This window comes from Lethenteron reissneri, chromosome 30 (assembly GCF_015708825.2).
Source record: "Lethenteron reissneri isolate LAM-NWPU_2019-01 chromosome 30, ASM1570882v1, whole genome shotgun sequence".
NCBI lineage: Eukaryota > Metazoa > Chordata > Hyperoartia > Petromyzontiformes > Petromyzontidae > Lethenteron > Lethenteron reissneri.
In genome coordinates, this window is record NC_083808.1 from 10,646,502 (window position 1) to 10,661,207 (window position 14,706).

General features: G+C 45.7%; 1 protein-coding gene across 1 annotated transcript in view; it reads left to right on the forward strand.

Annotated features, from left to right (window-relative positions):
- The window catches only part of LOC133349523 (neuronal cell adhesion molecule-like), a 146,443-nt gene that overhangs the window by 66,463 nt on the left and 65,274 nt on the right, over positions 1 to 14,706 (forward strand). The window contains 8 exon segments of the mRNA XM_061563057.1: positions 290 to 437; positions 1,313 to 1,437; positions 3,927 to 4,025; positions 7,049 to 7,150; positions 8,014 to 8,214; positions 10,251 to 10,321; positions 11,651 to 11,879; positions 13,018 to 13,133. Of these exon segments, the coding sequence (XP_061419041.1) occupies positions 290 to 437; positions 1,313 to 1,437; positions 3,927 to 4,025; positions 7,049 to 7,150; positions 8,014 to 8,214; positions 10,251 to 10,321; positions 11,651 to 11,879; positions 13,018 to 13,133 (1,091 nt within the window).

Here is a 14,706-nt window from a genome sequence, read left to right on the forward strand (position 1 = left end):
TAGAGTATGCTAAGTAGAGTGCCTTTTTGGATAATTTCACAAATCGAAGTCTTATCTACATCCCAGGTCTGTCTGATTTGCTGCACACTAGAGACCAATGGCTGTGACTCTTCTACCCCTGCCAATTCGGTGACTTGTCGCTCTTCAGGGTCGCGATTCGAATCAAGGAATTAATTATATTAAACATTGACCGTGGACGGGATAAATGGTGTTAAATTATGTTTGTGTCGCAAGTATGATGATAGCAACGATGACTCCGTACGTGTGTGGTTTTCTTTTTGTCGCACAGACCCAACGCGGATTGTGCAGCCCCCATCGGAGCTGCGCACCCAGCGATTTGGCGTTGCTACGTTTGAGTGCCATGCCACCCACGACCCCAGCCTGAGCCTCAACATCTCTTGGTTCCATGACGGATACCCGCTTCCAGAGAGCCCCAGGTCAGTCCACAACCGTTTGGGTGTCCCCAGCCAATCGATATAATGCGATATGGTTTCAGGACAGTGACATGATCCCAAATAAACCAATGGGCACACAAGTGCTCCCAGTACTTTGGAGATGAAAACAGACATTTTTTTAGAGGAAACAAGTATAACCCGTAAAAACAAAGTTTTTCACTATAAATCCTTTATATGCGTGGCGGCTAGAGTCCTCTCGTCATCTGGCTTGAGATGGCTGCCACCTATGGGTCAGATGATTGCATGGCAGCATTAAGCAATTGGTAATTAAATATAATATTTTTGTCCTAAAAAGTGTAAAATTTTGGAAAAAAAATTTCACGAACATTAATTGTCACACACAACGAGTCTGTGTGGAAAATGTCAGCTCGATTGGATCACGGGAAGTGGGTTAAAAAACGACCGAAAGATTTACACGGTCCTAAGCAAGCAAGCAAGTGAACTTAATATAAAGGATTTAAAAAGTGTCTCCCTTCTGAAACTAGCGATGGAATGCCACTGATATCCATTGCCCTGAGCCTTCGTGACAATTCCACATTCCCATGGTAGGTGCTAGCCAGTAATTAGAATGATCTCAATAGATATCCTGTAAATTGGTACTCATATCATTGACTCCATGTAAATGATAGCCTGAGCCAAGCCCTGGCCAAGATTTGAACTCTCACCTATTTCATTGTGAGCAGAGCATACTAATTGCAGCACCACCCAGCTGGATGGATAAATAAGACAGTATTGTAATTAGTATTATTTCCATTCGTGTCATTACAACAGCTGGAATACATATAACGTGAAATGTTTTCATCTCGGCGTGTACCGTGTACAATCATCGTCGTCTTGCCCTCTCGCGTTGCGCTCAGACACGAGCTGGAAGGGAGTGGCCTGACCATCGTGAACGTGACGGAGGAGGACGTTGGCCACTACAAGTGCAGAGCCTCCACGGAGTTGGACCACGCCGAGGCAGAGGCTCGACTCACCGTCATAGGTACAAAGAAGCCGGGCTGGGCACTTGCAGGACAATAGCTCTGGCTGGGTATACAAGCGGAGGAAGCTCTGCAACAGATTTCATTGAAACGCTTTGATAAGTTGCCGATGATAGTTTAATTTATTGCATCATCTCTCCACAGATGTCCGAACAATCAACTTAATCATTCACGTACTTAATCCAATTCATCCACCAGCTCCCAAGAAAACCCTACTTTATTTTGGACAATGAGCTTCTGTGGGTTATCAAGTCTATATTTGTTCTTCCCAAGACCCTCCTCAAATATTTAACAAAATAGATAACCAAACAATGTCTCCTTCAATCTAGATTTGAAGTTTTCTTAATAAATCACAGTATTTCATATACAAGCGATTGGCCCACAACCTTCTGTGGGTACATAATTTAGCAGCATTGATTCAAAACAAGCAAAACTGTGGAGGGCTTTTGACATACAGTGTCTCATCAGCAGTCAGACTTGCTTCAACCAATGCTGGTGAACCACCTGATGTTGTAGGCTCAAATGTGGGATGTGTTCTACATCACAGACTCACGGCACAGTTGCGTCGGTGTGTGCCACCGCTCTCTCAGCTCGAAGGCATTGTCCCATCTCCTGGTGAAATCAGTTTTTTTTAATCTAAAACCTTGCTGGCAAAGTGTTTGTTGCACATATGAATTCAGCATCCACACTGGCCACTTTGTTGTTATTACTTATTATTACATTTGTTTACCAAGGAAAGCCTCGCTGAGTCTCATGACTGTTTTTCAGGAGGGCCCTGCCACGTTTTCGTAGGGTTGTGAGTTACAATCCTAGTTGGGACTCAACTAAGCCCATCATCTGCGTCGGGTTAATAACACGAGTACAACAAATTTGTGGGAAGTTAAAAGTATTTTTTGTGTGGAGACTGATTCCTGCCAGAGGAACAAACAATTTCCATCACTGGCTTAGGACTAGCAATGAGCACTGGCCAAGACTTCATTTGATTATGCACTAAGGTGTTGTTTGGTAATGTGCTAGTTGACTGTTGCTGCATAAGGCATATCCCAATGATATTTAAAGTAGCAAGCTTTGAGGTGGCTCAGAGGACTCATAATGGCTGTGTAAATGTAATGAGGCAACACTGCTGATATGCATGGTTCAAATTGGGGCAGACTCCTCTGATTAAATCGGGTTCTCGAGCGTAGCAAGTTGATGGCCTCGGCACAGTCACCGATTGGCTGCACAAAAGAAATAAATTTTGTTTGTCGTTTAATTTGTCCTCTGCGGGGAATATGTCCAAAAGCATCTATAGTACGTAAATCATCATTTACGTCGATTGTTTACGAAACGAAATCTTTTTCGATCGGAAAATATTTTAGATTCCATCACGGAGGGTTTATACGGTTCCACCTATTGCGTGCCAAAGTTTAAAAAACGTCGAAACGCAAGTCCCTTGACGGATCACGCTGTGTTAAGCAACACGTGCATGCAAGATTGCCACTGATTGTCCCTATTTACCTGCAGCTCTTATCCTAAATGCGATCTCCGGCCGTGATTCTCCCCCTCCCCGTATCTGTGCCTCAATGTTATTAACCAAGTTTTATTTTCCCTTCCCCTGCCTGCAGAACTAATGTGATTTTCCCCGCCTGCCTTCTGGATATGAACCAACTTGTCCTTCTTTCCTGTTATTTGCTTGTATGCCGTTTACCTGCCTGACTGTCGATTGAATAATTTTCATTTTTGCTTTGTTGTAAACACTGAATTATATTTGCAAGTATTCCGACAACTAACCCGGCATGCGGTAACAAGAACATTTCAAGAAATGTATGCTATGTCTAGAAAATGACTATCTAGGGGTGGCCGCTTAGCTTAGGGTGCTAATGCTTTGTCAGAGCAATGAGCCAGTACTGCTGAGATGTTGGGTTCGAATCTGAGTTTCAGCCACCCATGATTGAAGGGGTTTTGTTCTCAATCATGTCATAGGTTGATGATCTCAGTGCAGTTAACCAATGACTGTGCTGAAATATCGTGACAAATTTGGGTTTTCACTCAATCTGGCTTATTTCAGGTGTGGGAAGTTAAAACAAATATATTGACGTGATGAACACTCTCTGCAGGACATATGCCACTTTGTGCTGCAGAGAGGGGGCCGATTGAAGTGAATTCAGAAGTATTTTTGTGATGCTATCATCCAGGGGCCATTCTCTGACAATATCTGACGTTACAGTGCTGAGTGGGAGAGCTCACACTGGAAATGTATTTATCTCATGACACGATGCCTGTGGCATAATTCAAATAGTCAAAAGTACACGAATATTCTCTACAACAGCAAAGGCCTAGTTTAACATTGTGCCGCATGGATTGAACGGTTCCTGTACCTCCAGTCTGTGCTTTTTGTTCATTAACCAACGCCTCCCTCTCCCTCCCGATGTTCTTTACACTTTGACCCTAACCCTGCCTGCCCTCTCCTTTTCCCGTGCTGTCTCCCCTTCTCCCCTGGGAACATCCTAAGACTCCCCAGACGCCACCCTATCCTCTCCCGAGCTCAACGCGACGCTAGTTAGCTCTCCCTCTATACCCAGCCCCGTCGGCGGTGTGGCGGTAACGATAGGTAAAACGAAACCCCCGTCTGCTCCCTGTGCTTCGGCCCACTGCATTTATCTGTGATGCCCTCACGTCACATCAGCATGAGCACTTGGATCTAGTTAGTTTGTCGTCGTGCGGCGCTCATCCATTTCATCTGATCACAGACGGCGATCATGATTTGCGTGGCTGTATTTTCTTTCATAATTAATTAACCCAGGTACAGTATTTTAGTGCGATTCTTCTCTCCTGATTTTAAGTGGGACACAGCTCGAACATTAGTTTGAAGCTGCTGTGCTTCGTCGAGTGAATATCGATCGACAGCAATTGCACATTTGAAATCAGTTTTTTTTATATGTATAAAAATAAACATATGCAGGTCCATCTTTAAAAATATGACTGCTGGCTACAAGATGCCATAATTGTGGCTTTCAAATTCCACTCCACTCCACAAAACAAATTGGAGACCACTGTGAATTTTACCAACTTGCACTATGCATTGAGTTGTAGCCGGGATCACGTGGCTCCCACCTTGCGCAAGGAGGTGAATGGTCTCTTGTGAGGCTGTGATGTCATTGGCTATGGTAGTGTGCCTTAAAGTCACATGGCTGTGGCATTCGTTTTTTTTTTATGACAGAGTTTCAAACTTGTGTCGGACAGCCTGCGTTAATCAAGAAAATACCAGTGTTTTCATTTTGAGTTGTGTCTTCCTTTAAAACACATAAACTGCTTAATCAAGCGAACATCTAATCAAGCCAGCACAAATTCCCGGAAGACCTAAGATATATACAGGCCAAACAATATCAAATAAGCACACGCTAAAGTCGAATGAATTATTTATTTGGTTGCACATCATTAAAGGAATACGCCCACAATGCTTTGCTTGATTTGCTAGTGTGTATATTTACACAGAAGCCTTTTCAGCCACTGCGAGGCTGTAGTTAGATAATTATTGGAAGGTAATTCACAAAGAGAACACTTATGAGCCTCATTTAAGAGTGATGGCTACATTTTGCAAGGCATTGTGGGTTTAAATCTCGCCAGTGCGGGAGAGTAGGCCAAACACAACTTAGAGGGGCTTTTCAGAACTCCCTCTAGTCGAGGTCCTCCTGCCAGCGATGTCACGAGACATTGCTGGTCTAGGTCTGCACCTTTACTCTTACGCATTGTGGGTTAATTTCTCACGTTGCTGTGCAGCCTTGGTATATGCCACCTTGACATCGTTCGGTTAATCTAATTGAACGGTTGCTTCATAAGACATGCCCTGTTTGTCCCCTGCTAATTCGCCAAATCTAATTGTGTCCCACCTGAGCGCGACGCTGCGGATATTTATTTATATATTTGCGTAACGTGCACGCAGTCCCATGCAGACCACGCAGTACAATTGCAATGCAGGCCACCAGGTCTTGAGTCGGCCGCTGAGCGGAAGCCTCACGTCTTGGGTGCAATGGTCGATGCACATTCACCTTGCGTGTCCATGGGGCTGAATGATGACAGCAGCTTCAGTTTCTTCAGAGGAAAGGCAACTTTAATGCGGAACAAAACCAGGCTGTCCCGCTGTTCTCAGCTCAACAGGAGCTGTTGGTCAGCACATTCTAATTAACTGTTTTGCCACACGCGTGCATGCTTAGTCGTGATTTTCATCTCAGAAAGGCAGGGCAAGGTGTGTGCTCTTGTGTATAATTAAGGGACATTTAAAAAAAAAGGAACTGGATTCTCGGCTCTTAGCGTATGTCACGCATCCCAAGCAAGGGCATCCGTCCAGTCTCTCTTGGGTAAATACGTTATGATAGGCACATTAATCGGTATAAATGCGTGTATCTATTTACTTACAAGTAATTATTTCACCAATCAGCCCATAGTGGTGTTTGTAATCAATAATATTGCAAGGTCAAATTCTGGTCAGGGGACGACTTAGCCCGTCATCATTCTGGGGTTCACGAAATGAGTACCATTTTGTGGGAAGTCTAACAAGGGTCATATTCTGGACAAACTGGTCCCACCGTAGCAATGTGGAATCTGTCATAACTGGCTCGGGTTTTTTCTTGGAGTTGGGCACTTCCAAATAGTTATTTGAGCCATGAGACGCCAATTTAATTACTTCATAATATACATACCTAATAAGTATTATGTTAAGCATACATTATGCAAACAAGGTGACTGGTTAACTAATATTTGATAAAATGTCAACCAGCAAATGACTGGCACATTCGGTCAAAAACGCCTTGAGAATCCAGGTTCTTGGTTTTCATGCCTTTGTGTAACATTGCTTCATGTGCTTCATAATCGGTGTGCACATAGTACTGCGCATTGCACGGAATGTATTCACAGTGATGTGTTTTTTTTCTTCATTTAACCATATTCACATGCCCGTATAGATGCTGGCTTTGCTGAACGTGTGTACACTGTTTAAAGTTCGCGAGGTATCAGATTAAAGCAGTCAAAACTTCGACTTTGACCAGGGTGACTTTTAGTTCAGAGTAAGTGAAAGGCAGTAAAATGGAATGTTGCATTTCATTCGTCAACAGAGGTGTGTGTGTGTGTTTGATTATATTTTATTAAATATATATAGTTGGCAGAATTTTGTGTTTTTCATAGTCTTGAAGATGTGTTGTCTGGGCAGTACTTCTTGTTTTGGCTTCAGGGTAAGTGCAAGATAGTGATACTACGCTATGTAATTTACCTATCATTTGTTACCATATTTAGTATGTGCATGATATGTAAATTAATCATTCAGTCCAACCACTCTATAGTAGTTCTTGCAGTTCATTTCTGTAAAGCACCGTCCGTTATAAAAGTTGACGGTCAAATCTCCGTGACATTGTTTTGTATTTACGCGTGTCTGTGTATATCAACAATATAATTTGTGTGCGTACGTCATTTTATGCGAGTAGTTAGTCTTTGTGTGCATCCGCGTGTGTTTCTGCATTTGTGTCTTTGCATGTGTGTATTAATTTTTGGTGTACGGGTGTGTGCCTTTGTATGTCCTTGTGCATGTGTGTCTTTCCCTGTGTGTGTGTGCGTGCGCACGCGTTAATCCGTGTGCGTCAGACCGCCCGGATTCACCCATGGACTTGGAGCTGACAAACCGACAAGACCTGAGCGTGCGTCTCACCTGGAATCCTGGCTCCGAGAACAATGACCCCATCAAAGGTCTCTCTCTATTCTTACCCTCGCCGCTCAAGAGCCCAGCGTACAGGACGAGCAGTCTTGTTTTCTTGTCAATGGTTTCAATTGTTCCATTTTTCAGAGAGTCCTTGTCCATGCAGATTCACGAATGAATAATGTTGCTGGCGCACACTAAAGGGGCGGGGGGGGGTTTCCATTGTTCGCGTTTCCTCCTCTAATTGTACGTTAGGAGGATTTGCCCTTATATCCTGAGCTTAAATCGCAATGTGCTCCAATGCGCCTGTTAAAGTATATGAAGTAAGGCCAAAACACGGGTAAATGAGACAAAAACAAACTAAAAAAGACAAAAACTAATTAGGAAAGCCCAGGGTAATGCTCTGAATTGAATGACAGTAATTAATGCACATTGGGACGGTGCGTGCATGGGTCTTGAGTGCACGCGTGTGTGTGGAGCGGTGGTGCATTGGTCAGTGAGCGCACTGCGTGATGATCCCAGCAAGCTGGCTTCCATTCTTGGCTATAGATGAAAACCTGTTCTGGGCCTCCCTTTGATAAACTCAGCTTAAAATTAATACCTGGTACAGTGTGCGAACATCAGCACTGGGGAATAAAACACAATGGCAGCCAGACATGGTTCTGGCCACACCACCCTCCTGTTGTGCATCGTGTGGTTCTTCATAGGCGCTCGCTAACAGCCGTCTGTTAAAGGCTATACGGGGGGCGGCATCTCTGTCACACATGCATGCTTGTTCCTACATGTGTAAACACGCGCCAATCTGCGTACGCATACACGTTAGCGTTTTTTAGCGCGGGCGTTCGAGTGGGCAAGTCCCGTCCACGTGCGCGTGTTTACGCTCGCGCGTTCGGACGTGCGTGCGCGCATGCAGAGTTCGTGGTGGAGTACGAGGAGGACTGGTTCGAGCCGGGCGTGTGGCACAGGCTCAGCTCGTTCCCAGGCTCCCGCAACTCGGTGCTGCTCGACTCGCTGTCGCCCTACGTCAGCTACCGCTTCCGCGTCATCGCCGTCAACTCGGTGGGCCCGAGCGAGCCCAGCTTCCCGACGGAGCGCTGCCTCACCGTTTCCGCGAGTGAGCAGAGCACGGGGGCACCACCACCCACCACCCACCGTCCACTCTCCACTCTCCGCCACTGCTTTTCACCGAGGAGGTAGCAGCAAGCGAGGCTGCCCTTAGGGGTGGCCCGGTAGCTAGGGAGGTTATTCCAAGTTCCTGATCAACTTGGTGTATGTTTAGTTGATAGCCACCATTGTGGTGGTCGTGGAGATTATTTGACCATAGTTCACCATACGAGTCGGTGCGGGTTCGTCAAGGTGGGTGGGCCCAGTACCTCGTTCATTATCACACTCCGCTGATATTAGTCGTGGCTGGGAACCGAACTCAGACCGTTGGGATCAGGTGCCACAGCTCCCCCAGGAATACATGTAATAAAGACAAATAGTGCAAATGTAACGTTCTTCGGTTACAGAATGCAAGACAAGATGCAGGCGAATTGGTCACGTTAAAACAAATCAAATAAACCTGATGTAAAAGCACATTTAGACGAAGTTTAAACATTACGTGGAGGAGGCTGGCAATTTTCATGGCAGGATAAGGTAAGTAACTTTGGAAGTTTGGAAGAGAATATGGCAATAAAGTTTTATAGATGCAGTCAGAGAGAGGAGTTTGTGATTGGTTGGACACCTGTGCAGCATGGAGGGGAGCAGGTTAATAGGACGGGAGATGTAGTGGCACCTAGAGGCCAGTAACAAAATGCAAACCCTAAAGCAAGATGTGGGTAATGAAACTATAATAGGCCAAGTGTCAGCGTTGCAACAATGATGGGATCTATTGGGACAACCATGTGTAATACCATTAATGGTATTGGAAATAACCTCTTGACCTTGACCAAATTATATGAGTGATACTAAATCAGCAAGCATCACAATTTGATGATTTTTAACATTTTGGAGTCACAATATATTATTATTATTTTGCATTACAGTGCATGTAGAATTAGCGGTGGCTGTACTATTTCCATGACCCAAACACATTAGAATTAGAAATACTCGACTGTCACGATAATTTTAATTGGCGATTTAATGCATTGGTGCAGCCCTCTAATCATTACCATGCTCTCGACTTGCGGTTCATGGAGGAGGGAGCCCAATGCCACCACCTTCTCAGCAAAATCTCTGGATGGACAATAACTGCTGCATTACCAGTGATGCTCACATTTGGAAGGATAAAAAAAAATACTTTCAAAGGCAGATTGTCTCAGTGTTGTTAAAGTTGCTGTTATTGTTTTATCAGTTTTAGGATTCAGGCAGAAACCAACATTTTCCCCGTTACAATTCGCGGGTGAACAGACTTGGGGGCAGTGCTGTGTGTGCGTGCGTGCGTGCGTGCGTGCTGTGTGTGCGTGCTGTGTGTGCGTGCTGTGTGTGCGTGCGTGCGTGCTGTGTGTGCGTGCTGTGTGTGCGTGCTGTGCGTGCGTGCGTGCGTGCTGTGTGTGCGTGCTGTGTGTGCGTGCTGTGTGTGCGTGCGTGCGTGCTGTGTGTGCGTGCTGTGTGTGCGTGCTGTGCGTGCGTGCGTGCTGTGTGTGCGTGCTGTGTGTGCGTGCTGTGTGTGCGTGCGTGCGTGCTGTGTGTGCGTGCTGTGTGTGCGTGCTGTGCGTGCGTGCGTGCTGTGTGTGTGTGCGTGCGTGCGTGCGTGCGTGCTGTGTGTGTGTGCGTGCGTGCGTGCGTGCTGTGTGTGCGTGCTGTGTGTGTGCGTGCGTGCTGTGTGTGCGTGCTGTGTGTGCGTGCTGTGCGTGCGTGCGTGCTGTGTGTGTGTGTGTGCGTGCGTGCGTGCGTGCGTGCGTGCGCGGTGACCCGGCTGAACTTTGGTATTTCTAAAGGCAACATGCGTGATCCATGTGACGATGCCACCTTTATTTTTGTTTCCCTGAACTCTAAACCACCTGGTCCTGTTGCGTCTAATCACGTCAACAAGACTGCATTGTAAACAACTTAAAGTATTTCTTAGCATTACCCACAAAACAAAGATGTAGACACGCACACACGCAAACACACACGCACACAATAGGGATAAACATTGCGCTTTCGTCACGTTTTATTCTTTTGCAGGTCCTCAAATAAATCCATCGGGTGTGAAAGGGGAAGGAACCAATCCCACGAACATGATCATTTCCTGGACGGTGAGCAAACATGACGTTGGTGCCCAAACTGTGCAAGACACAATGGGCATTCACGTCTGAATGTGTCCGCAAATACAGCCACACACCTTAACCCACCTGCAATGAGTTTGCCCTAGTCCTTGCATCTATGTAAAAGGCCTCAGACAATGCCATGTGCGAGAGAGGAAACGTACAGACCGCTTATTGTACTTTTAATAGATTTGTTCTTGAAGTCAGAAGTCAAAGTGTCTGTCAATTCTCAAACGAGCATTGAACTGGGCCAGCGCTCTTTTGGCTGCCCCTAAGCCAGGGCTGGACATGTCACATTCCAAAGCTAAAGGGCCAGTCTCTTTGTAAGACAACGACTGCTGGTTTTAAACAAAATTATAGAAGTTTTATAGGCCCTCCCTGTGGGATGGTGAATCCATGATCAGGAATTGAACAAGCCCTTCAATTGTGAGTCATACATTTTGTCATAGGGCCAGCTGTCTGGATGCTCAATTAAAATTATCTGTTTTAATTGCCTGAAGAACATTTATTTCTGCTTTGTATTCTTTTATTGGGAATAAAATGGTTGTAAAACTGTTACAAATAGGTACATATTTTGTATCAATCTTAGATGGTTGATGATCGGCTGTCATTCATTCCGGCATTTTTTTTGCATAAAAAAAATCTGTGACTTCCCCCCTCAAATGAATGTGAGGAGGCTCTCACCTTTTGTTCATAGCACTAAGTATGTGGTGAAAATTTCACATTCCTGCGGAGTGGTCCAGTCTCCTCATGGAGGGCCATTTCATTTTTTTAATTTCCATAAAGTTGCAAGTGATGAATCAACCTCTGCCCAGGATTTTGGACTCTCAACCCTCCGATTGCGAGTCATGCTGCCAGACCACTGTACCGCCTGTCCCGGAACAAATCTGTTCTTTACCCTAATTTCACTTGCAGTGGTATTTTAATATACAAGTGCAGTAATCACCCTATATATGCGTTTATGTATCTGTAGATTATTTTCCTATGCATAGTTTTTAATAGTAATGTTTCCAAACAAACTCCTGTTACTGGAAATATTCATTAGGTCTGTGCACTGTTTTTCATTTCTACTGGTAAGGCTGTTGTTGTGGTATAAATTTTATTTGTTTGTGTTTTGCTTTGATTTCTATGTCCTTACATGCTGTACATTGTTTTTTACACTTTTGCTTTTGTCATGTCGGTGACCCAGGTCACGCGCACAAATGAGACTCATCCTGGCCTCTCGAGCCCTCACCCGGTCAAACGAACTTAAACCCTGAAGCACAGCGAGAGGCGTGTTCCCCGTCAATTTACGCGTTCCCCGATCTCTCGCGCACGCAGCCCATGCGAGGAGTGGACCAGAACGGCCCAGGCTTCGGCTACCGCGTGTCGTGGCGTCTCCAGTCGAGCGGCGACGCGGAGTGGACGACGGAGACGGTGCTCAACCGCTCCCACGTGCTCGTGTCGGGCACGCCCACCTTCTCGCCGTACGAGATCCGCGTGCGCGCCGTCAACAACATTGGCCTGGGACCCGAGCCCGACGTCGTTATTGGATATTCTGGGGAGGACGGTGAGGATGGAGCGTAAACCATCATCGCGGGACCTTTGGTTTTCCTTGCGGCAGCGGCGGATTTAGGCTAGCCGTTGAACAAGGACGGTCACCGCACCGCACGCTTTCAGACGGCAGTCCGGAACACGTGACCACTGAAGACCTCCCACAAAGGGGGGGGGCGGTCCTTTATTATTGGAGTAAAACCCAGACCAGGAATTAAATTCACAACCTTGTCAGTCCAAATCAGATGCTCTAATCACAGGACAACCTGGCCAGATTAACATATTTAATACACAATCAAATTACTGTAACCAAATTAGAACACAGATCAAATTTTGGCCACATTCTTACGGTAAAATGTTTCCAAATTAATTAAGGCGCAATACACTAACTACTGTTTAATCAAAACAGTCTGTATATATAATTTGCCGTGTATATAATTTGCTTCAAAGCGTGTGATGGTTGTTTGGCCAATTAATATGACCTAAACCCAACCAGAAACACTTGGAAACTGTTAGACATGAACTTAACTCATCAACATTCAGCTGCATTGTTGCAATGCCACAGGCTGAAACGTTGCTTTGTCTGTACAACATCATGTCTAATTGTGGTGTGAGCATACAATAACTCATCATTAAGTGCAATCATCATTTATGTTTTGGCGACAACTTCTCTGCGAAACGCAACAAATCACGGTTTGCCATAGCCTGGAGTGTGGTGATGCAAGTGACCCATATATTCATGATCAGTCTGTGCTCTTTACCACCATAGTCACTCTCATTGCTGCCTCGTGAGTATTCCTCTCTCTGCCTTGATCCCTGACATACTGATTTACCTCTGGGATAACAGACAGCCCTTCCACAAATACATTGGCCATGCTGCAGCATGCGAGGCATAGAGGGGTTTTATCCTCGTTAATTAAGTAGTTTTTGTTTTTGCATTTGATTTTGTTGATGACTCTAGTGGCTGCCGATGTCACCAGAAATAATTACATATATCACAATGAAACAAAAAAAATGCCATACTTGCATATACCATGAGAGAATGAATTGAGTTAAGTTAACAAATAAAATCGTCGTTAGAGCTTGACTATGAACAGCTGTGATGGTGTTCAAGGTAAGGACGTCTTAATTGACGTCGTTGCATCTTCTTGCAGTTCCTTTGGAGTCGCCCAAGAACGTGCGTGTGGAGGTGCTGAACAGCACCATCATCAAAGTGACGTGGGAGCCCGTGCCTCTGGAGTCGGTGCGCGGACATATCCTGGGCTACAGGGTACATATACGTGTGTGTGTGTGTGTGCGAGTGTGCTTGTGTTGAGTTGGTGGGGAGTAATAGTGTAGCAGTTAGCGTGCTGCGCTGTAAACCCAGTGGCCCGCGTTCAATTCCCACTCACGGACAACACCAGTGCCGATTATCTGAACCAGTCCTGGGCCACCCCTAGGTCGACTCGGCTTAAAATTAGTGTTTGGTGCGGTGTGTAAACATTGCCACTGGGGAGACGTAGGCTGGAGTCGTGGTGCTAGCCACCCCCCCCCCCCCTCATGTGCCGTGCCAGCCTTCATTACCATTATCCTTACAACAATTAAAAACACGGATCTCAACGTATAACCTCCCAAATACATTCGCAGGATTACACACTCTGATCTGTTCTCTACAAAGTGGCACTCACTTTATTGCCATCTAAACGGATGATAGACTGACTTAATTGCAGAGCCACGTTTTGACCTCGCAACCTTCCCATTGCAAGTCGATCGTCATTGTCGCAGCAGAACCTCCTGCCCGGGACAGCGCATCATAGCTCGCGTGTGATTAACGCGTTCTCGCCAGCGGGAATTATGGGCAAGGAGTGCCTATTGCGGAGGGTGTATGCACTGCACACACACCAGCGTGACTTTAAACAGCGAGAGCCCGGTAGCATGTTCGACAGCTCTGCAGTGTCAGGATTGACCCCGCCGTCCTGCCGTCCTGCTGTCGTGCACGCTCCTGAATGTCGTGCGCAGGCTGACTGACCGACAGCCACTGACGCAGTCCTTTCCAAGGACTTGCATTGAAATTCTTGATATTGCGTCCGTGCCCCTTTGCTTGATGGTGAGCAGCAAAGTCGCTGTCAAGGGCGTGTGGGCATATGTGGGGATTGGTGGCACGGTGTGTGTGCATGCGTGGGGAACAGTAGCGCTGATGTTTGTGCTCTGTGCTCGGAACTCGGTGACCTGAAAGAGATTCCCAGCCATGGCGTAATATGAGTAGCGTATGGTATCAGAACTTGTCCTGGACCTCGCTAAGCTGACTTAACCTTAAAATTAGTATCGGGTCCAGTGTGAGCAAAAGTCAGCCGGTCTTGATGCAGGCCACACAAATACTACGCCCTCGTGTGCAAAGCCAACCTTATAATGTACTCATGAACAGAACATGCCCCCAACACTCTGTTAAAAAAATATTTTACAGGGAATTTTTGTCGGGAAAGATTCCTGAATATATACACAAGTCCATTATCAACCAGTATGAACTTCAGGGATTCATCTTCTTGTTTTTTTCGGTAAAGTCACGTAGAAGGGACGGATGCTTGTGTTGTGGCCGAAGCGTCGTGATAATTTTTATTTTATAATGTTTTATTTTTATTATTTTATTTCCCTTCTACGTGACTTTACGAGTATGAACGTGTTCTCTGCCTCCCCAAGGCTGATTCAGCCTTTGCATGAGCACCTGCGCTAGGACGCGTTGTCACCATCAACAATGGTGATGCAAAGGCAGCTGGGCAAGCATGGTGTTTGGCCATAGCCATCCCATAATTTATAGAGTTGACTTTCATAAGTGCTCACCAACATCCTACATCAGTGCACACATA